At 43.2% G+C, this 27,367-nt stretch overlaps 1 protein-coding gene across 2 annotated transcripts; it reads right to left on the bottom strand.

Moving 5' to 3' along the window:
• Positions 1–364: 364 nt before the first annotated feature.
• On the bottom strand, positions 365–27,310 carry lztr1 (leucine zipper like post translational regulator 1). 2 transcript variants are annotated; one of them, XM_063194821.1, is made up of 20 exons: positions 26,637–27,310; positions 26,342–26,404; positions 26,149–26,205; positions 25,654–25,733; positions 25,425–25,533; positions 24,991–25,071; positions 24,754–24,811; positions 24,454–24,593; positions 21,354–21,555; positions 20,158–20,268; positions 19,705–19,797; positions 19,130–19,225; positions 18,432–18,771; positions 13,905–14,074; positions 12,503–12,659; positions 11,386–11,512; positions 7,750–7,899; positions 6,517–6,622; positions 5,150–5,230; positions 365–3,804 (listed from the first exon to the last, which is right to left on the bottom strand). In XM_063194821.1, exons 1-20 carry the CDS (start codon positions 26,804–26,806, stop codon positions 3,688–3,690), a joined length of 2,508 nt encoding a protein of 835 aa, XP_063050891.1. In that variant the 5' UTR covers positions 26,807–27,310; the 3' UTR covers positions 365–3,687. The 2 variants fall into 2 exon arrangements, with proteins under 2 accessions (XP_063050891.1, XP_063050890.1); XM_063194820.1 differs by having other exon boundaries at positions 21,234–21,555.
• Positions 27,311–27,367: the final 57 nt, after the last annotated feature.

Consider the following 27,367-nt stretch of genomic DNA (forward strand, 5'->3'; position numbering starts at 1 on the left):
AGCAGCATGCAGCACCATGACTCACATTTCTGAATGCATTTCTAAAGCCCTATCCAAGAACTGACTAGGTGAGTATCGAGGGAGACGTGTGATGTCTATTTTCAGTTCCCAGAATTATTTTTCCTAATAAAGGGCAAATGAACTGATGCATTTTTTTTGTCTGAATCACAGTTGCCTACAATGTAGTTAAGTACAACTCTACAGTATTAGGCCTGAAAGGTGCCTTAATTATTCTTCAGTCTTAGTGTAATTTCAAACTTTAATGCAAAAAAGCCACATCTTACAGGTACTGTATACCATGCAGTAGAAGACATCTGGTAATGTTAATCTACTATGCGGTTAAGAAATGATGGTAGGAAAAGTGTTGATGACAGTAAAGTTTTATTAAGGCATTGAGCAAACAGAGCCATATACACAGATCTGTAATAGGAATAAGGTAGGCTAATGGACTGGGTTTTACTACAAAATAAGACAAACTGTAGCAAAGCTGTACACAGGATTATCAGCACGCAAATTACCAACATTATAGATTATACTGTATATATACACATTAAACTATTTTTTTCACGATTCACAAATTCACATGAAGTGATGGGCAACCTGGATTAAGAAGACACTATCCATGGCCACATGTTCCAAAAGACCTGGTATTACCAAATGTAATGTACGCCTACCAGGTATCTGGTATTTGGACAGGTAAAAACAGGTTATTTGGAATATGTGGCACTGGAGTTGGCTCCTAAATCCAGGTGACCCATCACTGTTTACATGGTTAGAAAAATGTTTCCGTTTTTGCAAAGCCTTCAGTTAGGCTACTCTGAGACTGGACATAATTAGACAAAAGACTTCATACGGTAGGCCTAGTTGTAAATAGTGCTGTAACATAATTCAGCCAGCCCATAAATGCTTGGTATATAATGTATCTCAGTTTATACAGTAAATGCGATAACCACTGGTTAATTAGTATTGGGTGGCTTTCCTGAAATAAAGCATATTAACCATTGCTTTCCCATACACCACATGTTTTGTCTTTCCTGCTTCACTAATCAGTGATGGGTAACCTGTACTCATTAGTCATAATCCAGTGCCACATATTCCAAATGACTTGGGTTTAACGGTCCTTTCAAACAGGTGATCGTTCAACCACGCAGTCCACTTTATTTACCCACCCATTTAAACATTTGTTATACTGCCACAGAATTTCCAATCCTAATCCGCTAGTTCCGCTAAGGCTGCCCATAGCCCTTAGAACGATTTAGCACTAGCAACTGCTAGCAAAACAGTAATGGCGTCGACCTTGTACAATACATCATTATGGTAACTTGTGCGTAACTCTATAAAAGTGGATAACCTGGTTGAATTGGGTAAAACCTGGTCATTTGGTTCTGCTTAGGCTGCCCATAGCCCTTTTGAGAAATTTAGCACTAGCAATCGCTAGCAAAACAGTAATGGCGCCGCCCTTGTACATAATTTAGGATTATAAAGTGGATAACCTGATTGAATTGGGGAAAACTTTGTCATTTGGAATATGTGGCATTGGACTGTACATTAACTAATGAGTGCAGGTTGCCCTTTACTGTCTCTTAAAGGGGTATGCCACTATTTTGGGGCTTAATACAGTTAGCATGTCGCTAAGCTAGTGAAAGTCAATGCATCCGTGTAGCATGCTACATGCTACAGTGATCCATTGACTTTCACTAGCTCAGCTACATACTCCCTCTTTTAACTTGTCTTAAAGCAAGACAACGCTTAACATGAAAAATAAGACACTTTACCACCTTTATAAACCCCAGCCAACGATTTTAACTGCATTAAGCCCCAAAATAGTGGCATACCCCTTTAAGGGTGTAAATCTAAAGGCACTATAGTGTTGCTGTCAAACTGTAGAGGATTAACTACATGCATCTAAATGGACTATTATGCCTTTCCAGTCAGTCTCGTGTCATCTTTTGCTTTACTGACAAAATAAAATACACAACAAACTAAGACGCATAGTGACAATGCAAATACTTCAAATGATTCAAATGAAAAGTCTCTCGAAGGACTTTCTATTGACGACTACGGGTATAAAAAAAGCTCTCGTCTCATCACAAGAATAGACCACAACCCAACAGGAACTGTGACTAGACTGAATTACATAATAACCCTTTATAACAACATATTTCACTGTTCTTCTGCTTGATAAAAAATAATCTGTAAAAAACAAAAACAAACAGAAACAAAAACAAAGGAGGAGATGCCAAATGAGTACATGATGAAAAAAACATTATTCCAAAAGCTAGACCACAGATTCCTTTAGCTCATTTTCGGGACCACCTGTCCTTTATGCCCCCTGCGCCCATTCCTGGGTGTGTGCGCGCGTGTGTGTGCGCGTGCGTGCGTATTTCACGAAGGTACCAGAGTCATTTGACACAGTCATGGCAGCCCTGGGCCAGAAACGCGCACTCAAACACACAGAGACACAAGCACGCACGCACACAGAGACACACGCACGCACACACACAGAGACGCACACACGCACACAGAGACACACGCACGCACGCACACACACGCACGCACGCACGCACACGCACGCACGCACACTCACACCTGGCTGACTCACCTCCCACCAGCGACACATGAACCCAAATGAGACGCTCAAACTAAAGGCCCCAAACCAAACAGCCCCCCCAGGCCACACAGGAGGGGGCGATGGTGGTGGCAACAGAAAAGGCCGTTTGAAACCATGGTGCTCATACGTAACGTTCATACAAAACAATAAATAAAATAAATAAACAAGCAAAATGAGCAAATAGGAAGAAGCGGAGGGAGACCAGAGAGGAAGCATCGCAGGGTGTGTTGTGGTGTGTTGCAGTGAGACCACAGACTGTATAGCTCTCTGTCTAGATTTCGAGTAAAGTCATTGGACGGGAACAACAGGGTTGACTGTGGTAGGGGCATGGAGAGTTTACCCATCTAACATGACAAGTCCCGGGATGGATAGGCTGCAATAGGAACGTAGACGGTATGTAGATAAAGAGTCAGTCTATGGGGACTAGGGTGACCAGATGAGGTTACTGGACTGGAAATTCTGGACTTTTTTCGGGTGGGGGTGGGGGGGGATTCGGGATTCGGGACAAACGCTTAGAATTCAGGACTGTTCCGAATTTTTCGGGACATCTGGTCACCCTAATGGGGACAGATGGGGGTGGGGTTGTAGCTTGACAGTATGCCTGTACCTTTAACTATTCATGTCTGCCACTGTCTCACTGTCCTACTAATGCATGTTGTGTGCATGGTCAGGTGGCCTAATAATTTCCCCTTTTTAACTCAACAACTCAACCTATGCATATAGCCAATGGGTGGGATAACAGGACAGTTTAAAGTAGGGCCTATGTAGATATACAGTCATGGGGGGGGGGGGGGGGGTGTTGTTGTTGTTGGTGTGTGGTTATGTGCAGTGGGCCAGTCCTGGGCAGGGTTGCCAGATGTCACTGAGGATTTCCAACCTAAAAAAATGCTGAGAAACCACCCGGAGGCAGTAAATCCCATACTATTTGGACTATATTCTATTCATTTCTATGGCCATGATAGATCTACAGAAAACCCCATCCAAAAGCCCTTTTTTGTACCCGCAGACGGCCATCCTAAACAGCCAAATTGGGGTGAGAACCTGCCCAATCTGGCAACACTGGTCCTGGGAGAGAGCTATATGTCGGAGCTCATCTCTGCGCACTGCTTGTCTGAGATATGGGCGGCCAGGGAGTCGATAATGTCCAGCAACAACACCTGACTCAGAGAACGCAGGTTGGGCAGCTTAGACACCTGCAGCGGAGAGAGAGACCAGAGAGACAAGAGAGAGAGAGAGAGAGAGGCAGATATAGAGATAGAGAGAGTTAGAGAGAGAGGTAGAGATAGAGACAGAGAAAGAGAGAGAGAGGTAGAGATAGAGACAGAGAGAGAGACAGAGAGAGAGAGGCAGATATAGATATAGAGTGTTAGAGAGAGAGGCAGAGATATAGAGAGAGTTAGAGAGAGAGGCAGAGATAGACAGAGCGAGAGAGAGAGAGAGAGATAGATAGAGACAGAGAGAGATAGAGACAGAGAGAGAGAGAGAGAGAGAGAGAGAGAGAGAGAGAGAGAGAGAGAGAGCGCGATAGAGACAGCGAGAGAGAGAGAGACAGAGATAGAGACAGAGAGAGAGAGAGAGAGAGAGAGAGAGAGAGAGAGAGGGAGGCAGATATAGATATAGAGAGAGTTAGAGAGAGAGGCAGAGATAGAGACAGAGCGAGAGCAAGAGAGATAGATAGATAGATAGATAGATAGATAGATAGATAGATAGAGAGAGAGAGAGAGGCAGAGATAGAGATAGAGTAAGAGATAGCGATAGCGATAGAGACAAAGAGGGACGACAAGCAAACAGAAAAACACAAACCATAGTTAGGGTCAGAAATTGGGTCACAAACAAGGCAAAAAAAGACAGGATAAGCAAAAATGGCTAAAATATAATAACTAGGTCAACCTTTGAAAAGCCACATGCTTTAAAATGATAAAAAATGAGAGAAAATTGTGCAGAAAGAGCAGTGAGTGCATGCTCTACGCCTCAGACATCAGCTTCCCATTCAGGAGCCGTGCCATAGCCAGGAACAGGCTGCAGTTTTTGGGGTTAAGCCGGACTCTCTGTTCCCCTACCCAGGCTGACTTCCAGCAGTGCCGTACTAGACCAACTAGCCAAGCAAAAGTATATTCTGCTGATAGTTGGGTTCATCGGTCTAGTTTTTACTGTCTAGTTTCGTTGCCTAGTTCACTAGTGAGGCTATGTGATAGAGTGGTTCCCACGCTGGACATGGGTTCTAAAAATATATAAACTTTATTTCATTCTACAAACAGCAATGTTTCAATCCACCAGCGGGATCTTCTTCCCTTTATTTCATTCTGCAAATGGCAACATGGTACTACAGTGGAATGGTTGAGGTGTGACTGCTTGGCAGCCCAGTACCAGGGATCCAATGCTCTACTACACTGCACTGCACTAGTTTAGGTGTGACGGCGTAGGAGGCCACAGCACACTGCACTGCACTGGTTGAGGTGTGATGGCGTAGGGGGGGGGCGCTCATCCTTTGGTGGTGAGCCAGCAGTCCCCCAGAGCTTCCGTCAGCAGCGTACCCACCTTGATGAACTGGTGCACGATGATGTGCAGGCAGTGCTTCTTCATGTCCAGCGCCTGCGTCTTGTCTGCCGCCTCCAGGATCTGCATCGACACACACACACACACACACACACACGCACACACACACGCACACACACACACACACACACACACACACACACACACGCACAAAGACAGACAGACACACACACACACACACACACACACACACACACACACACACACACACACGCACACACACAAAGACAGACACACAAAGACAGACACACACACACACACACACACACACAAAGACAGACACACACAGACGGACAAACACACACACACATACGCACACGCACAGACGGACAAACACACGCACAGACGGACAAACACACGCACGGACACACAGACGGACACACATACACACACAAACACACACACACACACACACAGAATGTGACGATGCATGTTATAAATGAGCACACATGCAAGCACGCACGCACGCGCGCACGCACACACACACACACAGAAATATAGAATGTGAGGATGCACGTTATAAATGTGCAAATTATTAATATCTTAAAATGTGATGAAAGTGTAACTTGTAACATGTAAAACATTCTTTAACTATAAATTAATTATTATAATCTACAGTGAATTGTTATGTATACATATGCTTTATATCATTAATTTATAACACTCTTCTATTTATAAACCTGTAGTATGTCAGAAATAGAATAAACCATCATGCAATGACAAGAAAATTAGACTAGAAAATGATAACCCATCTAAAACTAATGTGCCATCTAACCCTGTGACTAATGGCAAGCATGCTTGTCTAACAGGGTTTTAATGACAGGTTAGCTGAAAACTAATGAAAGGAGAAGCTATACAGTGTGTGTGTGTGTGTGTGTGTGCGCACGCGCGCATGTGTGCGAGGGAGAGGGGAGGAGAGGGAGAAGAATAGAGAGATAGAGAAAGAGAGAGAGCGAGAGAAAGAGAGAAGTGGAGAGTTGGCATGCTTGCGAACTCTTGGTGTGTGTGTGTGTGTGTCTGTGTCTGTGTCTGTGTCTGTGTCTGTGTCTGTGTGTGTGTGTGTGTTCTGGTCTGGAGCCAGGCAAGAGTAAAACTGGCTGAAATGCAGTAAGTTCTCCAGAGACAGAGAGAGAGAGAGAGAGAGAGAGAGAGAGAGAGAGAGAGAGAGAGAGAGAGAGAGAGAGAGCAAGAGAGAGACAGCAAGAGAGAGAGAGAGAGAGAGAGCGAGAGCGAGACAGCGAGCGAGAGGCAGAGAAATGAGACAGCCGAGAGAGATAGCGAGAGACAGCGAGAGAGAGCGAGAGAGAGATATGCATGGCCAGTGGGAATGCTGCAGTCCAGTCCAGTACCTGCAGTACGTTCTCCACGGTGACATTCATCTCCAGGTTCTGTTTGCAGTAGGCCTGCAGGCGGTTGTTGGAGAAGCCGTAGTAGTACGGGGCAGAGAAGAGGTAGCTGCACCACAGTTAAGGACACACTCTAGCAATTACGTTACATTATTATTTACATACATTTGTGATGTAAAAAACCCTAATAATTTAACAAATGAAAATAAACACACACACACAATAAAAAATCATAAAGAAAACATTTGTTGTTGTTTTTTTTTTTTTAACTCGGAAACTTCTTATACCTTTTCTACGTTTTCTTTTTTGGGACTTTTCTGAGCAAAAAAAAAGTTAATCTGAGTACGTGACAATAAATATCTTGCATATCTTGTAGATAACAGCAAAATGCCCAAAACCACCCTGCAGAGGTGGAACGTAACTACCGTAAGTATTTTTACTTCGTTACTGTACTTAAGTAGTTTTTTTCTGGAATTTGTACTTACTTGAGTAAAAATAAAAATGCAGACTTTTACTCTATTAAATTTTTTGACAATTACTTGTACTTTCTACTCCTTACATTTCTAGAAGAAGACTTCGTTACTAGTTACATTTATCCTAGGTTTTCCTGTTGTGTTTCGTAGATATTTGAGTAGCCTCAGCTGCGGGCAGGGAGGCGGAACCAAGCCCCTCTTCCAAACGAACACCCAGACAGAAAAGATACTTTAAAAAACATTAACAGGACTCCATAGTCATGTTCATATAGAACCGAAAACAGTTGCAGAAACTTTTTCCAATTGGATCAAGTAGGCAAACATGGAGAAAGACAGCCATTGCGCGAGTAGGCCTACTTGTACTTTTGTACTCAAAAAGTACATTTAAAAGTTAGTACTTAGGAATTATACTGCAGTACATTTTTGGTGTACAACTTTTACTTTCACTTCAGTATTTTTTTTCGCAGGGTACTTCTACTTTTACTTAAGTACAAAACTTCAGTACTTCTTCCACCTCTGCCACCCTGCTGATGCAAATCTTTTTTTACTAATGCTAGTACTACTCCTACAACTACGTAGTACTACTAGTACTACTACCACTACTATCTCTAAATTAACACCTGCCAACCGGTCAAATGCTGGTGAAAATTCTATTTGACTGCTATATTAACACCAACTAGCCAGTTTGGCTGGTGAAGAAAAAAAGTTAATTTAAAGTCCTGCAAGTACTCCCACTACTAGTGTGCACTGTGTGAGAGGATACAGTGAGTCTTCTGGCGGCATGTTGACGTCTCCATAGTAGATGTATCTCAGCATGGACTCGAAGGCCTGCTTGCTGGGCACCATCTCCCCGATGGAGATGTTGACCTGCCCATCCTCCGGCATGAAGGAGCGGAACATGGCCTCGAAGTAGCTGTGGAGGGGCGGGGGGGATGAGGAGACCAATATTAACCAGGAAAGGAGGTCACTTGTGCTCTAGCCTTTTTGGTGCTCACAGTCTGGGACTGTATTCAGTTGAAAGCAAGCTGGTCCACTTCAAAAGGAGACTGGGCCAAGATTAACTGGAGCACACAGGATACTAGTGGTGTGGATTGGCACTGCCCTCATGATCCGATTCGATTACAATTCGGGAGGTAGCGATTCGATTCGATTCAATTCGATTCTATGCGATCCGATCCGATTCAATTCTACAATGCATTGCATCAGTCATGATGAGGCAATACAAAGTACAAGTAGTCAGATACTGAGCAACAATTTATAAATTAATTTTCGCAGACGAACCATTAAACAAACAAAAAACTTGAATGTAGGTCATTAGTGCACGTCCTCAATGCAATGCATTTCGCTGTTATACCTACACAATTTGGGCAGCAGGGGGCAATATCTCACCATCACCGTACCCTGGCTTGACTTGTTTGTTACATTCGAGCTTCCATAGAGCGGGCTTTGCCTAACCATGAAGAGGTCTCGGCGAAGTGTGGCGTGGGACCATTTTCGGTTAGAAAATGACAAAATGCACTGTAATTACTGCAATGTGAATTACAAAGACCAATTCAACAAAGACCATGATGTATCACTTGAACACCGCGCATCCAAGCCTTGTAAAAGACGGCGGTGATTCATCTCAACCTAGCCTCGCCTCGATGTCTGCACCCTTATGTGCCTTCGTTGTTGGCTCGCAACTTGAAGCCTCCCTCGTTTGCGCAATGTGCACCAATTCAGGTTTAACTTTTCTTGTTAATCACTTGACACTTGTGTTGTTAATAAAAACAAATCCTCGAAGAAAAACATTATGTTTTTGATGTATTTTTGTTATACAAGAGTATAGGGCATGGTGGGCCTAAATGTGTGCTGTTTTTAATATAAAAATGTTAATGGTTAACCGATTATTAATCATTAATTCTCCCGACGATCGACGAAGAAATTTTCACCGTATGCCCATCCCTAATCCATTATTAACCCATTAATGCTGGATGCTGCACATACGTAACATTGACCCAGGTGCATGAAGCTGCATGGACGCAGCATTCAGGCTGATGAGATTTGAGATTTTTTTCAAATAAAAATGTGGGTATGTAGGCCCTGCCGTGGCCAACCGGTAGGGCACTCGTCTACCATGCGGCTGACCCGGGTTTGATTTCCGGACCTTTGCCTGCCATTCCCCATCTCTCTCTCCCCACTCGCTTCCGGTCACCACCTTCACTGTCCTAGCATAAATAAAGCCAAAAAGACCAAAAAATATTTTTTTTTTATTTAAATGTGGGTATGTTAGAGCTGAATGAACATATGCTAATGCAAGGTGAGGGTCTTGGCTTTTAAATGCAACTTTATACTATAGGGTGCTGAGGGCACCTTTTCCCAAAAAATGACTTGGGCTTTTAGCTGCAGGCATTTCTTGCAGATCATCTTGTAGATTATCACCTTAGTCATAAATGGGTTAAGGCCATCAATCAGCACAGCCAATAATAAAGGTCATCCACATTCCTTAGAGCAGTGTTTCTCAAACTTTTTCAGATCGAGGACCACTTTGTCTACCCAAAAATGTTCAGGGACCACCTGTCAACTGAATGGTCAGTTGGCAGGTACTAATTTGACATTGCTAATTTCAATACAAATCCCTTACTTTTTATTGACATTACAAGACAGTCTTATTGTTATGAAAATAAGACTTCAGCTATGCTTAGCTTTGTAATAATGTTACAAATATAGCCTACTGCTAGCTTGTCTTGGAAAAGTAGAAATCCCCTCACGGACCACCTGAGCTCTGTCGCGGACCACCAGTGGTCCCTGGACCACACTTCGAGAATCACTGCCTTAGAGAGAGGCATGGGACACAGTACAGTAACTGCCTTTCCACCTCCTACCTACTCTGCTATGAACCGTGTAAAACAGTGGTTCCCAACCTTTTTCTTAAGGGACCCATGTTTTTACTATTGTAAGCTTTGGTGACCCAACCATGCGAGCGCCCGCACGAGACGGAGTCACAAGATGCCCTCCGTTTCCTGCGAAAACTTATTTTAGTTATTTTATTCCTCAATTCGTCTCTGGTCAAATATAGAATACATGTTTAATGTAGCACCTACAATTTGCTGCTTCTATGCATTTATTAGTTAAATGCTTTGTCGTTTATTCAACATGGGCTATACATATTTAAAACGAAACCCCTTAAAATCCAGAGGGCTCCGCGACCCCCTGTGGATCTTTGGCGACCCATAAGGGGGGTCCCGACCCATAGGTTGGGAACCACTGGTCTAAAACACATATAATTTCACTCTACAATCCACTTTTATTGCAACTCTGGTGGGGCTACCACTAAAATGTTTTCTCATGTTTGGGAGTGGGAGTGCACAAAATGTCCAGGGTCAAACAGGTTTCTGATTCTACTGGTACTTAGGATCTGTTACACATACAGTGATGTGAATGAACGTGTCAGAGAAAATGTAAATTCATTACATTACATTATTTTTACATTACATTGCATTTGGCAGATGCTTTATAACCAAAGCGACTTTCAAAAGAGGACATAATCAAGCCAACATCACAAGCAAATACAAAGTGCACCGGAAATATACAGAACAACAAGTGCAGTTGCAAAGAGGGGTTAGTTTTTATTTTATTTTTTATGAGTAAATAACAAGTAAACACACACACACACACACACACACACACACACACACACACACACACACACACACACACACACACACACACACACACACACACACACACACACACACACACACACACACACACACACACACACACACACACACACACACACACCATTTCAAGAGTCTACCCTGGGGCTAGGCCAGCTCAAGCAGGGCAGACTCTTGACATGATGTCTAGTTTAGTTTGTGTGTGTTTGTGTGAGTGTTGTGTGTTTACTCGTTATTTACTCTTTATTTACTCTTTAAAATAAATTAAAAAAAACTTTCATGCATCATGCATTCATGCATCAGTATTTAGTGTGTGTGTGTTTGTGGTGTAATACCATATAATACCATGTACCAACCCTAACCATAACCCTAATCCTAGAAGTGAGTACAAAATTGTTACATGGTGTTACACTGGTATTACATGGTATTAAATATTGTTACACTGGTTATTATACTGTACCTAATGTGGAAGATCCACTGTAATAGTGAAGCATTAAAATAAAGTGATACCTAACAGGGTATTGGTTGCAGTCCCTGGAGCAGTGTGGGGATAGGTGCCTTGCTCATGGGCACGTCAGTCATGGAGGAAGGACGGGATAGGTAAGGGTGGTAATTCAACCTGCAACCCTGTGATCTAAAGTCCGACTGCTTTAACATTACACCATGGCTTCCCCAACATTTTTGCAAAGTAAACTCATGTGTAGTTTTTAGTTGTGAGACATGGAGACAATGTGTGTTACCTGGAGCGGGCGGCGAGGATGGCTTTGTGTGCAGGGCGTGGGTGGCCGTCCAACAGGAGGATGATGTCACAGAACTCACGGCCCGCTCCCTCCAGATAGGCCTTCATGTCCTGCACCAGCGAAGTGCCTGAGGAGCAGAAAGACATGCAGTGTAGGGCTGGGCAATATGACGATATATATCGTTATCGTGATATAAAAGTGTATTATATCGTGACCTTTCTCCTATATCGTTTATATCGTGATAATAATTTCATCAATTTTATACAATTGAATATCATTTAATTACATTTCATGTTGTCACAATACACACTATACGTTAATGTAAGTGTAAAAATAAGAATAAAAAGATCCATTTAAAAAAAGGTTGTTTTGCGACATGAAAAAATAAAGAGCAAATCAAGAGAATATCTGAAAACGTATGTAATTGTGCTATATCGTGATGTATATCGTGATCGTGATATTAAGTAATCCATATCACAGTGTCGCCTTAACCCAGGGATGTCAAACTCAGGCCCAGGGGAATTATTCTTCTAGGGTCATCCTGTTAGGTTAGATGCTAATGGTTAAACCATTCAGGGACACTTGAACTGGGAATGTATTTATTGCAACCAGGGTTATAAATTAACTTTTTTTCATAACTAGCCAATTTGGCTAGTAGATGCTAAAACTTAATAGCCACATATACACTCACTTTCAGTCAAAGTGGCTAGTAATTTTGTCTTGTCCACCAGCCAAACTGAAATTTTAACAGCATTTGGCCGGTTGGCGAGTGTTAATTTAGAGCCCTGATTGCAACTCCTCAGTGCGTGCATGTGTATGTGTGTTAGGGATGCAAACGATTAATCGATTAATCGACTTTAATCGATCAATGTGTTAATCGATTAAAGAGCATTAATCGCAATCAATCGACAATTCAACTGACAAGAGACCCTGGAATATTTAAATCACCTTTGGGTCAAAGAATTGAAATAGAATTTATTTAAATGTGGTATTTTATCTAAACGTTTAATTACATTTTTTTAGATTTAGTAGGTTTTTTCGAGAAACATTGCGATTTCGGGGGGAAAACGGCGCTTATCAATTAATCGTAAGTAAACACATGTGTGTGTTTCATTACCTATATCCACGGGCTGGTCTGAGTATATCCTGGGAGGAGGTTGCTGTTTCCTGCGTACTATTTCCACGATGAGCGGAGTGGACAGGTGCTCAAACTCTTTGGTCATGATGACCTGGTTGAAATGGGACTCCTTCACCACAAAGTTCAGGCAGTGCTCCTGGACAAAGGAATCAGAAAATGTACAGACAGAAAATGAAGACTGAGTGAGGGGAAATGGCAATTGTTGACATGGAATAAGCATCCTTGCCACAGAATGTTAGGATCCAAAATTGGGCGCTTAAAGGGACACTGTGTGAGATTTTTAGTTGTTTATTTCCAGAATCCATGCTGCCCATTCACTAATGTTACCTCTTTCATGAATACTTACCACCAGCATCAAATTCTAAGTATTCATTATGACTGGAAAAATTGCACTTTTCATACGTGAAAAGGGGGATCTTCTCCATGGTCCGCCATTTTGAATTTCCAAAAATAGCCATTGTTATCTGCAAAAATGACTGTACTTGGACCATACTAGAAAATATTTGTTTATTACTTAGTAAGCTTTCATGTAGGGATGAAATGTGGCTATAGGCAGCCCAGTTTCAATGAGCAGCATAGTTCCAGTACCTTTTTTGACCATTTCCTGCACAGTGTCCCTTTAAGCATCCTAACCACAGAAAGTTAGGATCCAAAATTACATGTGTATGCGTAACTTGGTCTGACCTAGAGCATAACAATTAATATCTCCCAAATGGTATGGTCGACCTGCCTCCCTTTGTTTGCTACTAGTCGAGGCCAGAAAAGGCTGTACTGTGCAGAAGTTTAAACCGAACATTTTCTTAGTCCCAATATAACGTCTCTGCTTAAACCACGACACTGCCTTGAACACGCCTTTACCCAGGGCTGTTGGAGCTGCTCAAAGTTGATTGGTTCCCGACAAAGTGGGTGAAGTTCCCGATTTTTCTGGAGATCGGAAACGATATTTACATTGCTCCTGGCCTGACTAGAAGCAACGCTAAAGGTGTTGCATTACTAGGAGGGCATGGCCTGGCTAGTCATGGGCATCAAGTGAGTTAGTGGCTACGTTAACATAATGGTTTTAATTCCGAACTAACTCACTTTAATTCTGAATAAAACACATCAAGTAAACGTAGTGAATGTTCTGTACAGTTTTTTTAAAAAAAAAAAGGTTTGCACACTCCTTTGGATTTTTTCTTCTGTAAGTTATTTGTTCTTCTTTTTATTCAATCATTCAATGGCAATGACGTTTCGACATCTCGGTATTCCTCAGATTCCCCCCAAAAAAAAACCTCTCCAAAGGAGTGTGCAAACCTTTTTTCAAAAAAATACGTTATCTTTTTGTTTAGCACCAGGGCTTGTGCACAAGTAACTCTCTACAAGTGAATGTTCTGTACGGTACCTTGAGCTGGTCCAGCTGCAGCTTGTTGGCGTTCTCGCACACGCTCAGGACGTTCTGCAGGTCCACGGAGGCCTCGATGTACTGTACGCACAGCTGCTCCAGACGAGACAGCTTGAAGCTCAGCGCCAGCTTATACACATCCATGATCAGCAGCACGTCCTGCACATGACCTGTGACGTGGGGAGAAGACAGAGGAGAGAATAGGGGTGTAAATAATAATCGAAATGTATCGATATATCGCGATTTAGTCTGACGATTGAATCGAATCGCATCCTATCGTGGGGCATTCTGAAGTATCGAAAATAATCTAATCGCTGGCCCCTGCCCAATGCCCTAGATCCATAACATAATAGAAGTAGAAGTGGAGAAGTAATTGGAAAAAAGTTGAATCGAATCGTATCGTATCGTATCGTGGGGCATTCTTAAGTATAGAAAATAATCGAATCGCATCGAATAATGATGGATGATAGATGGGTCATTTCACGTGAAATCAGACACTTTGGGACCCGACCGACCCGGATTTCGATCATACTTGGTGTGCCTTTTCAGTAGCAAGGTAGCACCCCAGAACTGCATTGGTTTGAATCTGACACTAATATTAAGGGAGAAACAGACTAGGAAAGGTTCACATGTGAGGGTAGGACACTATACATTCAGCCTTGAATATATCAGTCAGTGTTAGTCACAAAAAGATGCCTGTGGTGTTGTTTGAAAGCTCTTTTCTGGCTCTACATATTACACAATCACCTTGGAATACAACTACTCTCAGAATATGAATTATGATAGATTGAAAAATTAAAAATTGAATATCTAAAAAACTCATATTTTAAAATGGCCAGTTCCTTGTCCAAAGGTAGCCGGCAATGTCATGAGCAGCACCTAAAATGCTGGTGTTCGGTTTGTTATTCATTTCAGAGAGAATTTGACTCACAAATATGGCGTCATGCAGACCACTTACTAATAATATGGTAATACCATAGTAGCATCACATGACAAAACAAAAACAAAACAAAAATGGTCAGTGTCCATGGTCCCAGGTTTCAGAAAGGTTTCAGATGTCCATTTATACACACCAAATGATGATATGTGAATGTTTGAACATTCCTTCTCTGTGTACCTGTGCCATCTTCCCTTTACCGTACTTTAAAGAGATAATCAATGGCTACACTCTCATTTTGTACTCTACTAGTGCATTTGAAGCAACAGCTGTGTCTTTTGTAGATAATGTATAAGTACGTCCCGTTGCAGTTACAGGTTCCACTACCAGAAGCACATCCTGATGATCCATGACAAGTGTATCTGGTCTGAAGGGAAAAGTGAAGGATGGAGATGGCCCATGCCATGAGGATGCAGGAAGTTCAGTTTCACCTCTCCAGTGCTCGGCATACATTCCTCAGCACATGCTAGCCACCAGTTGCCATCATATACAGCTACAACATACCCTTTGATGCTTGAAAATGTAACACATTCCTTTACTGAGCTCACTCTTTCAACTCTGCCTTCTCTGAATGCTCAAAATGGCCTAACTTCCACTGTGTCCATTGACAATGGGCAGAAGCTGTGTAGTTTTTGAGTACCTGGAATAGTTCTTGCAGATTCAAAGCTTTTCAACAGGTTCTCAGCTTCATGATGGTACATCTCTGTTGTGGCAAACTGGCAATGGATGTTCTTGACATTATCCTTGACAAATTCAAACAGTTGGTATGGCGTTACAATTTAATTGTCAATAGGACGTTGCAGACTTCCTGCACAATATAAGAACCTTAAAAACACAACAAATTTGTGCCACCACGAGGCAGATTTTCACATACCTGCAGAGTGGTACTTTTTTGCCACATCACATGGCAAAGGTCCATGTGATGGCGTTGGAGGGACAGTTAAATGGCTTGCTGCACGAGCAAGTCTGCAACGTCCTATTGACAATTAAATTGTAACGCCATACCAACTGTTTGAATTTGTCAAGGATAATGTCAAGAACATCCATTGCCAGTTTGCCACAACAGAGATGTACCATCATGAAGCTGAGAACCTGTTGAAAAGGTTTGAATCTGCAAGAACTATTCCAGGTACTCAAAAACTACACAGCTTCTGCCCATTGTCAATGGACACAGTGGAAGTTAGGCCATTTTGAGCATTCAGAGAAGGCAGAGTTGAAAGAGTGAGCTCAGTAAAGGAATGTGTTACATTTTCAAGCATCAAAGGGTATGTTGTAGCTGTATATGATGGCAACTGGTGGCTAGCATGTGCTGAGGAATGTATGCCAAGCACTGGAGAGGTGAAACTGAACTTCCTGCATCCTCATGGGCCATCTCCATCCTTCACTTTTCCCTTCAGACCAGATAGACTTGTCATGGATCATCAGGATGTGCTTCTGGTAGTGGAACCTGTAACTGCAACGGGACGTACTTATACATTATCTACAAAAGACACAGCTGCTGCTTCAAATGCACTGGTAGAGTACAAAATGAGAGTGTAGCCATTGATTATCTCTTTAAAGTACGGTAAAGGGAAGATGGCACAGGTACACAGAGAAGGAATGTTCAAACATTCACATATCATCATTTGGTGTGTATAAATGGACATATGCCTTAGTTTCTGAAACCTGGGACCATGGACACTGACCATTTTTGTTTTGTTTTTGTTTTGTCATGTGATGCTACTATGGTATTACCATATTATTAGTAAGTGGTCTGTATGATGCCATATTTGTGAGTCAAATTCTCTCTGAAATGAATAACAAACCGAACACCAGCATTTTAGGTGCTGCTCATGACATTGCCGGCTACGTTTGGACAAGGAACTGGCCATTTTAAAATATGAGTTTTTTAGATATTCAATTTTTAATTTTTCAATTTATCATAATTCATATTCTGAGGGTAGTTGTATTCCAAGGTGATTGTGTAATATGTAGAGCCAGAAAAGAGCTTTCAAACAACACCACAGGCATCTTTTTGTGACTAACACTGACTGATATATTCAAGGCTGAATGTATAGTGTCCTACCCTCACATGTGAACCTTCCCTAGTCTGTTTCTCCCTTAATATTAGTGTCAGATTCAAACCAATGCAGTTCTGGGGTGCTACCTTGCTACTGAAAAGGCACACCAAGTATGATTGAAATCCGGGTCGGTCGGGTCCCAAAGTGTCTGATTTCACGTGAAATGACCCAGATATTGAATCGTATCGTCATGGCGGCTGTGATTTACACCCCTAGCAGAGAACACATAATATTTGCATGAAAAGATGGCTGGCAGCTCAAAAAGGGGCTCTTAGTAATGTTTTCCGCCATCGTCTAACTGAACATGGAAGTTCAGAAGATCGCCGCTTGCGGTTTGCCAATATTGCAATATTGCTGCATACATTGTGACTGGTGCTCTACCCTGCACAAAGTTCACATGAAATTTGCAAGGCAACACGCTCAGGTATCAAAAAGTGCACATGCACATGTATCCTGCAGCAAGCATACCCTTGGCTGAACTGGGCAGAGGTTGAAGGTGAAGATTGTGCACATCCCAGGAAAAGGCGGAGGACAAAGGCGGACTGTAATTTACATGGCTGGATTATGTTTCGACTTCATCATATTCGAATCTGATGAAGTCGAAACATAATCCAGCCATGTAAATAAAAAAACAAACAAAAAAGGATTTAAAATGTGCAGACTCCTCACTCTGAAAAACTAACAGTGGAGAGGGCTCCTCTCTGCGTGGGTACTGGATCTAACAGGAGAGGGGGCTCACCTCTGCGTGGGTATTGGATCTAACAGGAGAGGGGCTCACCTCTGCGTGGGTACTGGATCTAACAGAGGAGAGGGCTCACCTCTGAGTGGGTATTGGATCTAACAGGAGAGGGGCTCACCTCTGCGTGGGTACTGGATCTAACAGGAGAGGGGCTCACCTCTGATTGGGTACTGGATCTAACACCAGGCTAGCTCACATCTGCATGGGTATTTGATCTAACAGGAGAGGGGCTCACCTCTGCGTGGGTATTGGATCTAACAGGAGAGGGGCTCACCTCTGCGTGGGTACTGGATCTAACAGGAGAGGGGCTCACCTCTGCGTGGGTACTGGATCACATGACATGTAATACAGAGCTGAGCTCACTCCTCCCACCCAATCGCATGGGTATTGGATCTGACAGGAGAGGGGCTCACCTCTGCGTGGGTATTGGATCTAACAGGAGAGGGGCTCACCTCTGCGTGGGTATTGGATCTAACACCAGGCTGGCTCACCTCTGCGTGGGTATTTGATCTAACAGGAGAGGGGCTCACCTCTGCATGGGTATTGGATCTAACAGGAGAGGGGCTCACCTCTGCGTGGGTATTTGATCTAACAGGAGAGGGGCTCACCTCTGCATGGGTATTGGATCTAACACCAGACTGGCTCACCTCTGCGTGGGTATTTGATCACACGACATGTAATACAGAGCTGAGCTCACTCCTCCCACCCAATCGCTCCAGGGCATCGAGAATCCAGACCAAAAATGAATTACCAAGTAATTAATGTGGTCTGGTAAAACCAGGCTAGCTCACCTCTGCGTGGGTATTGGATCTTGTCGGTGTAGAGGAACTGCATGAGCACCTCAAAGGGCTGGGCCTCCACCTCCCGGAAGAAGACCTCCAGCATGGGCTGGGAGCCGGAGGGCCGGCTGCATATGGCGGTGCTGATGGTGGTGGTGGTGGTGGTGGTGGTGGTGTTGGTACACGTGGTGTTGGTACTGGCGCTGCTACTGCAGCAGCTGCTAGCACTGGAGGTGCTGCTGGATGGACTGCACTTCTGGCTACAGACCACCGGGGGCGCCGCTGATGCAGTTGCTCCCCCCGCCACCGCCGCCGACTCGTCTCCTTCCTCAGGAACTTCCTGCTTGCATTTCTGAATAAAAGTAAGAAGCGGAATGTTCAGATCATGCTACTACTCAGACAAAAGTGGGCTTCTAACCTTTCTTGTCGGGTCTTTGTGAGGTCTGGCATGTTGTTTGAATTTAAAATGGGCACATAAACAGTACATTGTGTATTTGGAGCAAGGTTGAGCACAGGTGCAAGTGTGACAGAAGTCATGTCAATATATGATCATGAAAAAAAATGCACTCCAAAGATGCATTCAAAAGTTGCCCTGCATCTTCTCAGGAGCACACACACACACACACACACACACACACACACACACACACACACACACACACACACACACACACACACACACACACACACACACACACACACACACACACCTGTTTGAGGCGATCCCGTGCTTGCAGGATCTTTTTCTTCAGCCATTGGCATCGGGCGGTAACTATGGCGATGTGACCCAGCACCCTCTCCTCCCTCTGCAGATGAAAAAAAGCGACAGCTCATCATCACAATCCATCACGGTTTAGGCATTGCTCAGCACTGTCATCTACACACAGTAGAGGCAAAATGCAGCAATTACATGAACTGGAAAAAAGAAATCTCATAGCGCTGATACTGCCCAGTGAAAAATGCTACGGCAATGATTCAATATATTTTGTACTTTCTGAACAACAAGAATGATGAAGGTCCTGGACAAAAGGGGGTGTTATTGAGTTGCTATGTAGTCTTATTTGAATTTATTTATGATTTTTTTTTTTATTGTACAACCACAGTTATGGTCATTTTAACTTTCTATTGATGAATTGCACTTCATGTCTGTCCTGTGTTATCTGTTGTTGTTCATATGTGCTTATGTTATCTTGCACATTTAATTGCCAAATTTGGTGACCATAAAGTTGAAAGTAGAAGTTAAACTCAGCTTGACGATAAGAGCAAGAGGAGAGAACCAACCAACCTCTCCCAGGATGAACTCCACATCGCAGAACTGCCGATTCTCCCACAGCTTGCCATAGTCTTCATGAAGCGTGCACTTGGGGTAGCACGAGAACTGCAAAGGAGAAAGATGGCCACAAAACATGACTGTCCACGTCACATTTCTGATAAAAAAAAACTACAACTTTTCATAGAGTACATTACACAGTTAACAGTACACGGCAAATAGTTTGAAGAACTATCCAGTATGCTAATCTAACTGTGCTAACCTGGAATCTCCAAAACCAAGGTCCTGTTTCTCTTATTTAATGCGTTAAGTTTCTGGCAGCATGCCCTTCATCAAACATGCCCTTCACAGCATGTCTAATGAAAGGCATGCTGCCCAAAATATTCTTTTTTGCGATTATATGACTTTGCTAGTTCAGCATCCTTTTTTTTTAGATGGATGTGCGTGTTTTTTCTTCGTTAAACTAACCTGGAATCTGTACATCTCCCCGCTGCGTACGTTGTTGTCGACGGTGCCTCCGAAAATGTACATGGCATCATGGATGACTGCTGCGGCGTGGAATAGCCGGCCACTTGGCATCTGGGAGGTGAAATGACATGTGATGTTGTTACTTGGGTTCCCGTAACGCTTTACTTCATGTCACAGTTATACCATACGTAATTACTGTGTAATTTCCAGGTAACAACAGGGTAACACAGTGAAGTTACATGGTATTTAACGGGTAATGATGGGGGTAATTACAAAGTGAATACCATTTATTGGGTAACAACAGCGGAACAGAGTGAGGTTAAATGATAAGATGGTTAGAAAATATGCAACAGTTTCATAGTTATTCTCGAGATATGTGTATTACATGGTATTTACTTTGTAATGAACGCCTTTTCAGTATTAAGGTTATTTTTTCTAAACAGTGTACACTAGGGATGCTGAAAGGGCTTTTTGAAATCTCTTTTCTGAGAATGTGGCAGTAATACCAGAGATTTTTTAAGTATATAGAGATATGCCAATGTAATAGGTTGCTATGGGCACCTAACATGACCAGGTTCCGGTCTGCCTAAAGGGGCGTGTCATAATTCTCCTAGCATTGAATAGAACAGTCCTTAGGTCTGCCTAAAGGGGGATCCCCCCCCCTCCCCCTTGCAATAATAGAACCCGGAAACAATGGGCCAATGGAACCTCTCTCTCTCTCTCTCTACTCTCTCTGACTCCACTGTGCAGACAGAGCCCCATGTCCGTACTGGATCTGGCACCTAATCTTGAATCGACCGACATGTTCACGTCACAAATCACAGCATTGGGATGGTTGGTTTGCAATGCGTATCAAACTATGTGAGTGTTTGTGCGTGTCCATGCACCTTGCCATCAGTACTGGGATGTGTGTGTGTGTGTGTGTGTGTGTGTGTGTGTGTGTGTGTGTGTGTGTGTGTGTGTGTGTGTGGGAGTGTGTGTGTGTGCGTGTGTGTGTGTGTGTGTGTGTGTGTGTGTGTGTGTGTGTGTGTGTGCACGTGTTTGCATGTTTGCGTGCATGTGTGCGTGCAACGCACCTCGCTATCGGTGCTGGGATGGGCGACCTCCCAGGTATGCACGTCAACGTCATGTTTCTGTGTTTCTGTTTCTCTGTGTGTGTGTGTGTGTGCGGGCGTGCGTCCTTGAGCGTCCCACACCTCGCTATCAGTGCTGGGGTGGATGACCTCCCAGGACTGGGAGTCCACGTCGTAGCAGTGCAGCTCGTTGGGCAGCGTGTTGTCCGCCGCGCCCCCGAAGACGTAGAGGTGGCGGTCGAAGGCCACCATGGTGTGGCCATAGCGCCTCTGGGGAGGGGGAGGGGAGCCGCGAAGCAGGTGCTCCGTGGGGATGCGAGTCCAGCTGCACAAGAGGAACACACACACGCACAGTTAAATTTGTTTATTTGGGAGGACCAATAATTATTGAGAAAACCATACACCGCCCCAAACAATGCTAAAAAAGAAGCAATAATGTATCTTTTACATAAATACCAAAATGATAGTGGTCTACAGCCTCTTCAAGGATACAAGTGGCACCTCCTTCTCCATATATGCAAACTACCTGTAACTGCAGAAAGTGAGCAATACTTAGCTAGCTGCTTTGCTTTTTTCTTATTTAGGCCGGCTATTTGCAGTCCTCTCACACATAGCCTAAGAACATGGCCTAGGCTACCATAGATAAGTGCCATCATGGATGTTTTGTAGCCACTGCCTGTCAATGCATGAACTATTGGTTTGACACATTTTTCAGCAAAGCACAAGTCCATACGTCAAAGCAGCATCCTATGTGATGGTCCTCGCAGTGTCATCAACAACAATGTCCGGGGTGTTAGGGTAGCACACACACACACACACACACACACACACACACACACACACACACACACACACACACACACACACACACACACACACACACACACACACACACACACACGTAAGTAAGTAAGTAAGTAATAGGGTTTTCACACTTGGTCCCTTTCAGCCATTTAAGCGAACTCAGACCAGTGACTCAGTGTTTTCTGTGCATAATGTGAAGGCTCCAAAGTGTACCCAGACCCCTTAGAAGTGAAGCTTCATTGAAGTGGTCTGAGTCCGGTTCGCTTATGTGTCCTGACAAGTTGCACTTGTGAATAGGTGCAATCATTTAAGGAGAGCTCTAGAGGACCGGGTGCGATTAAAAAGAGGACTGACACACCATTAAAGCCTAACAAGACCAGGAAGAGCAGTCAATTCTTTTTGTAATACACTCACAATATGACCAAAAGCAGAACTGAGTCATTTTGCTGTCGGTTCACTTTTTGGTCCACTAAAATAGGACTGAGTGTAGTTCACTTAAAGTGGCCCAAGGTCATGGTAGTCAAGACGTCATGGTACTATACGTGTAACCTGTAGGAGCGGGAAAGGATCTGCACACTGCTTGCAAAAGACTTAATTTATTGCTGTCTGATGCCTGAAGAAGATCTGTGATCAAAACATTTCTCCTAATAAATTAAGTCTTTTGCAAGCAGTGTGCAGATCTTTTCCCGCTCCTACATGTGACAGTTTTTTGATTTGGCACCTGCTGATGCTTTTTTGCTGGATGTGCGCACTTTCCACTACACTATACGTGTAACCGGCATGACGAGTGACATGTGCCATGTGCGTTACACCCAGGGCTCTAAATTAACACACGCCAACACGCCAAACACGGGTGAAAATTCATTTTGGCTAGTAGAAAAAAATACCTACCCGCCAATTTGGCTAGTAGCGCCCGAGTACAGTAAATTATGAACGGTAAACCGCTGCTCAGACGAACGTTATAGGGCGAGATTTCCTACATTACCCATGGACACTAGCGTCACGGACGTAGCCTCCCAACGTGGGCTTTCCAGTAGCCAGGCTGCGCCCTCCTAGTGACGCAACACCTTCGGCGGTGCTGTAAAACACAAGTTAGGGGATAGTCTACGCATAGCACAACGAAAAGGCTTAGGGGGTACACGACACAAAAAAGGTTGGGAAACACTGGTGTAGACTATGTTTTGTGCGAGTGATGAGAATGTGGCGGGGGTGGGGCAATGTTCTGTGTGTTGGTGAATGCTAGTAGTAATTGTAAATAGTGACGTTAAAAATGAGTGGTTGTGGAACGAAATAGCGACCAGGGCAGAGGAGGAGAGCCGACTGTCAGAGTAGTGTGACCGTAGCTGTCAGTTCAGTTGTCTTCTGAAATGTTCAGAGTCGTGGCGCAACTAAGTTGGAAAGCCCACGCCATCGGAAAGAAAAAAAGCAACCAACGACGAAGCTGTGGAAGTAACAAAGGAAGCGAAGATTCCCGAGATATTATTTACTTTTAATTAAACTAGGCTTCTTGTCATTTTGTTGCGCATGGTAGAGAAGAGCTCCTCCTCTCTCCTCTCATTTTCCTCTCATCTCTTCTCCTTCCTTGGGGTGTGCGTATGTGAGGTTTTGTAGTGTTTGGCTGTGTGCTTGGTTACTGTATGTTAAAGGTCTGTTATGTGAGTGGCTTGTGCGATGTGATTCAGCTGTTTTCAGAGGAATTGAACAAAAACTAATCAAATTAATTAGGCCTAAGTAATGAAAGTAAAAAATAAAGCAGAAGTTAAAAAATAATGAAAAAATATATAGCCTAGGCCTATAATATGCTTAATTATTATGTAGGCATATAGTATACAGGCCTATAGTGTATTTGTTGTAGAAATAGTTGAACAAAATGACCAATTAAAAAAAATTACTAGCCTAACGCATAGTTTATTTTGGCGAGATTAAAAAAAAATGGCTGGTTGAACTTCTGTGTGGCTGGTAAGGAAAAATGTCCACTAGCCAAATTGGCTGGTGGTGGAAAAAGTTAATTTAGAGCCCTGGTTACGCCCCTTCTTGGGGGAAAACATTGGGGTATAAGCGAAGGCAAAGTACTGATGGTGTTGGGGAAGAATAAACAAAGGACAAGGACCTGTAGACTAGCGTTGTTCATGCTCAACATGCCTAAGACGTGTCGTGTTGTCGGCTGTTCAAATAATATAACCAAACAGCCGTGGCTGAAGCATGGACTGTGTTTATTTTGGCTAGCCGATGTTGCATGTAAGTTAATGAGACATATGTTGTTTTCCCCCAAAAAAGGCTGTAACGCACATTCACGAATAAAGTACCCGGATGGCCAGCTACATGTATGGTAATAACGTTTTTTTCAGTGACTATTACAGTGGCGGGATGATGTCTGTCTGGTGAGGGGCTATGGTCCAGAGAGAAACCTGCTACTCACATGTGTCCGTTAAACTCGAACTGGAAGAGGTTGTTGGTGATCTTGGCTCCGCTCTGTCCCGAGAAGACAAACATCTTGTCTCTGCACACGGCCACAGGGAAGTTACAGCAGGACGGCGGGATCTCACCACTCTGGTCAATCTGGGGACAGCAGGGCGACACAATGGCATACCTTATTATTTTTCATCACCAGCAAAAATGGCTAGTACATGTTAATCTCAGCCATGTACAGTGTAAGCACAAAATGTTACATGCTTACACTAAAAATGACACCGCAAAATAAAGTGTTACTAATACTCACCTCAACCCAGCAAGCCTGCTCTCGGTCTTGAAGACCTATGGTCCACATATCATTCAACCTGCATTGAGGAATATGTCATGTTAAAGAGGAGAATCTCAGCTTTCCAACGATGGAAAATGTGTGGATCTATGCTGAAACATGGAAGAGGTAATTGATCGTCAATACATAACAATAGGTCTGAGTTCTGAGGAAGATGCTTGTGCCATCACTGTAAAGCTATTTGGAGGACCAACTCACCTGGCGTTGCCATCATATCCGGCGAAGATCCACAGCTTGTCATTATAGACGGTGGCTCCATGGGCTGACCTGGCTACCAGTCTGATAAAACAAGTAAGATGAAAAGGGAAAATGAATATCTATCTTCTGCTATGTTATACTAATTGAAAGGAATTACTAGTAAATTGAATTTAAATGTGTAGAATAGAGTACTTTGCTGTCTGTCAGCTTATATGAATACACAAATACAAAACATACACAAAAGACCTTGATATAGACATAATTGTACCTTGATATAGACATAATTGTACTGTATAGCACACTCTTGAATACCCCCATCAGCTTACACACGTGCTCTGCCACACGCACGCACGCACACACACATGTACAGTGGTCATATACCACCGCTTCTGTACTTGTAAAGAAATGTGAGGAATCACCAATGGTTACATTACCTGCCTTCCACCTTCCATTCCGTCCACTGTCCAGTTGCAAATTTGTACTCGAAGAGGTCGTTTTTGTTCTTCAGATTGGAGTTGGAATAAATGTCCCCAGTATAGCCACCTAGGATGTTGAACGTCATGTCAAAACAGTTGAACTTTGGACTGTGACAAACCAGGTTAATTGACAATTGCTGAAGCCATTAATTAATGTGGATGAAATGACACAAATACTAAGGCTTACCAAACACAAACATGCTGCTTCCGTAGACCACAGCTGAATGGTGGTATCTTGGTGCCGGCGGGGTTCCAGTAGTGAAGGCCCTGAGCAGATTTGTCAGCAAAGAGTTAAAATATGTAGGGTAAAAACACCAAGTTATATCATTCGAGAGCACACTACATTCTACATCCTTTAAATCAGGTGTGTCAAGCTCAAATACACAATAGAATAAAATTAAAAGGGGACTAAGTCATGGGCCAAACTCCATATTTACACAAAAATTGACTGAAATTGTGCGCGAAAATGATACACACAAAAAAACAAACCCTCCCATCATATGGCAATTCAAATGCACATGCACATATATTATTATAGATTAATGGTGTATGCAAGACAACGGTAATACACTTTTGAAATGATCTTGCGGGTCAAGTACAATGACATTGCGGTCCAGATTTGGTCCCCTGTGTTTTAGATGCATCCCCCTCTTCCTACAACTACAGTATTATAAAAACTCACCTGCACCAGGAGCAGTCCTTCACATCAAAACGTAGCAAGTCATTTAACATGTTCTTCCTGCAATTGACAGAAATCGTTGGAGAGGAACATGAACCTCCTTTTATAAATATATTCTTGTGTGTGTAAACAGAAGCAAGACTACAACCAGAGAGAATGCAGGAATAGAATTCACCATCTCTGCATCCAACCTTACCCATTATCGCCACCGAACACATAGATGGCATCCCTGTATGCAACCACTGTATGTTTGCTCCGTCTGCAAATGACAAGAGTGAGAAAAGGCAATATTAATCTGTGATGTTTTCCTTTGCATAGAAAGCTGCCACGTGAGATTGACAACTGTTGGGACAGACAGTTTTCATATTTTGACAATGTAAATGGACAGCTGTTCCAAGTACTTACAATATCAGCACTGTCAGGGTAAATTACCTATATGACATTTTTTGAAGAGTAGATTACAAAGCAGGCAGAAAAAAACGTCGCATTACCTTGCTCCTACAAATTCATCACAGGGCGGCAGTCTCCTCCAACGATGGACAGTTTCAAATGGACCAAAGTTGAGTGTCAAGTACTCGACACTGTCCGAGCAGCTGTGGTCGAAGTCAACACTCGGAGCAACTTTGGATTTACAAGACATGGTTCCTGGAAACCATGACATTCAATTTGATGTCCGTACAGCTGTCTCAAAAGAGACACTGGATTAAAAGCATCAACCTTAAAAGGTCAGTGTAGCAAAATAGCGTTCCACCCTAATGTTAACCTAACTGTTAGTTGTTTTGGGGTTATTTGGCAGGAAACGGCAGTTTCAAGATCTACTGACAGTTATCAATACTCTGATACACTACACGCACTGAAATGGCAAGACGTTTCATATTAAAAAACGGTTAAATTCTGAGAAGACAGCTAAAAGTAGCTAGCTAGCCAGCCAACCGAGAGACATCGGCCAGCTAGCTCGGCAACTTTTCTCAAAGCATAATTGCCAAGCCCGAAAACGCGAACACTAAAACCTAACAGAAAGCCAGTGGTCTCTCATAGACAACCATCAATATACAACACAACAATCGTAACTGCACATGGATGGCTAAAAAGTGATACGCTCAAAATTGTCTGAAATGTTTTGCTCAGCTCATCATCTACACAAGTCCACCAGTAAGCTAGCTGTCACGCCCCAACGAGTTGCTCTTGGTTATTGTAGTCTTTTGCCCCAAGAGCACGAGCG

This window comes from Engraulis encrasicolus, chromosome 3 (assembly GCF_034702125.1).
Source record: "Engraulis encrasicolus isolate BLACKSEA-1 chromosome 3, IST_EnEncr_1.0, whole genome shotgun sequence".
NCBI classification, from domain to species: domain Eukaryota; kingdom Metazoa; phylum Chordata; class Actinopteri; order Clupeiformes; family Engraulidae; genus Engraulis; species Engraulis encrasicolus.

Coding starts and splice junctions, on each gene's coding strand:
- lztr1 (XM_063194820.1), bottom strand. CDS start 26,806: ATGTCATGGTTTCCAGGAACCATGTCTTGTAAATCCAAAGTTGCTCCG. Junction 26,405..26,636: donor GATGAATTTGTAGGAGCAAG/GTAATGCGACGT, acceptor TGTCATTTGCAG/ACGGAGCAAACATACAGTGG. Junction 25,534..25,653: donor AAGCAGCATGTTTGTGTTTG/GTAAGCCTTAGT, acceptor TCAACATCCTAG/GTGGCTATACTGGGGACATT.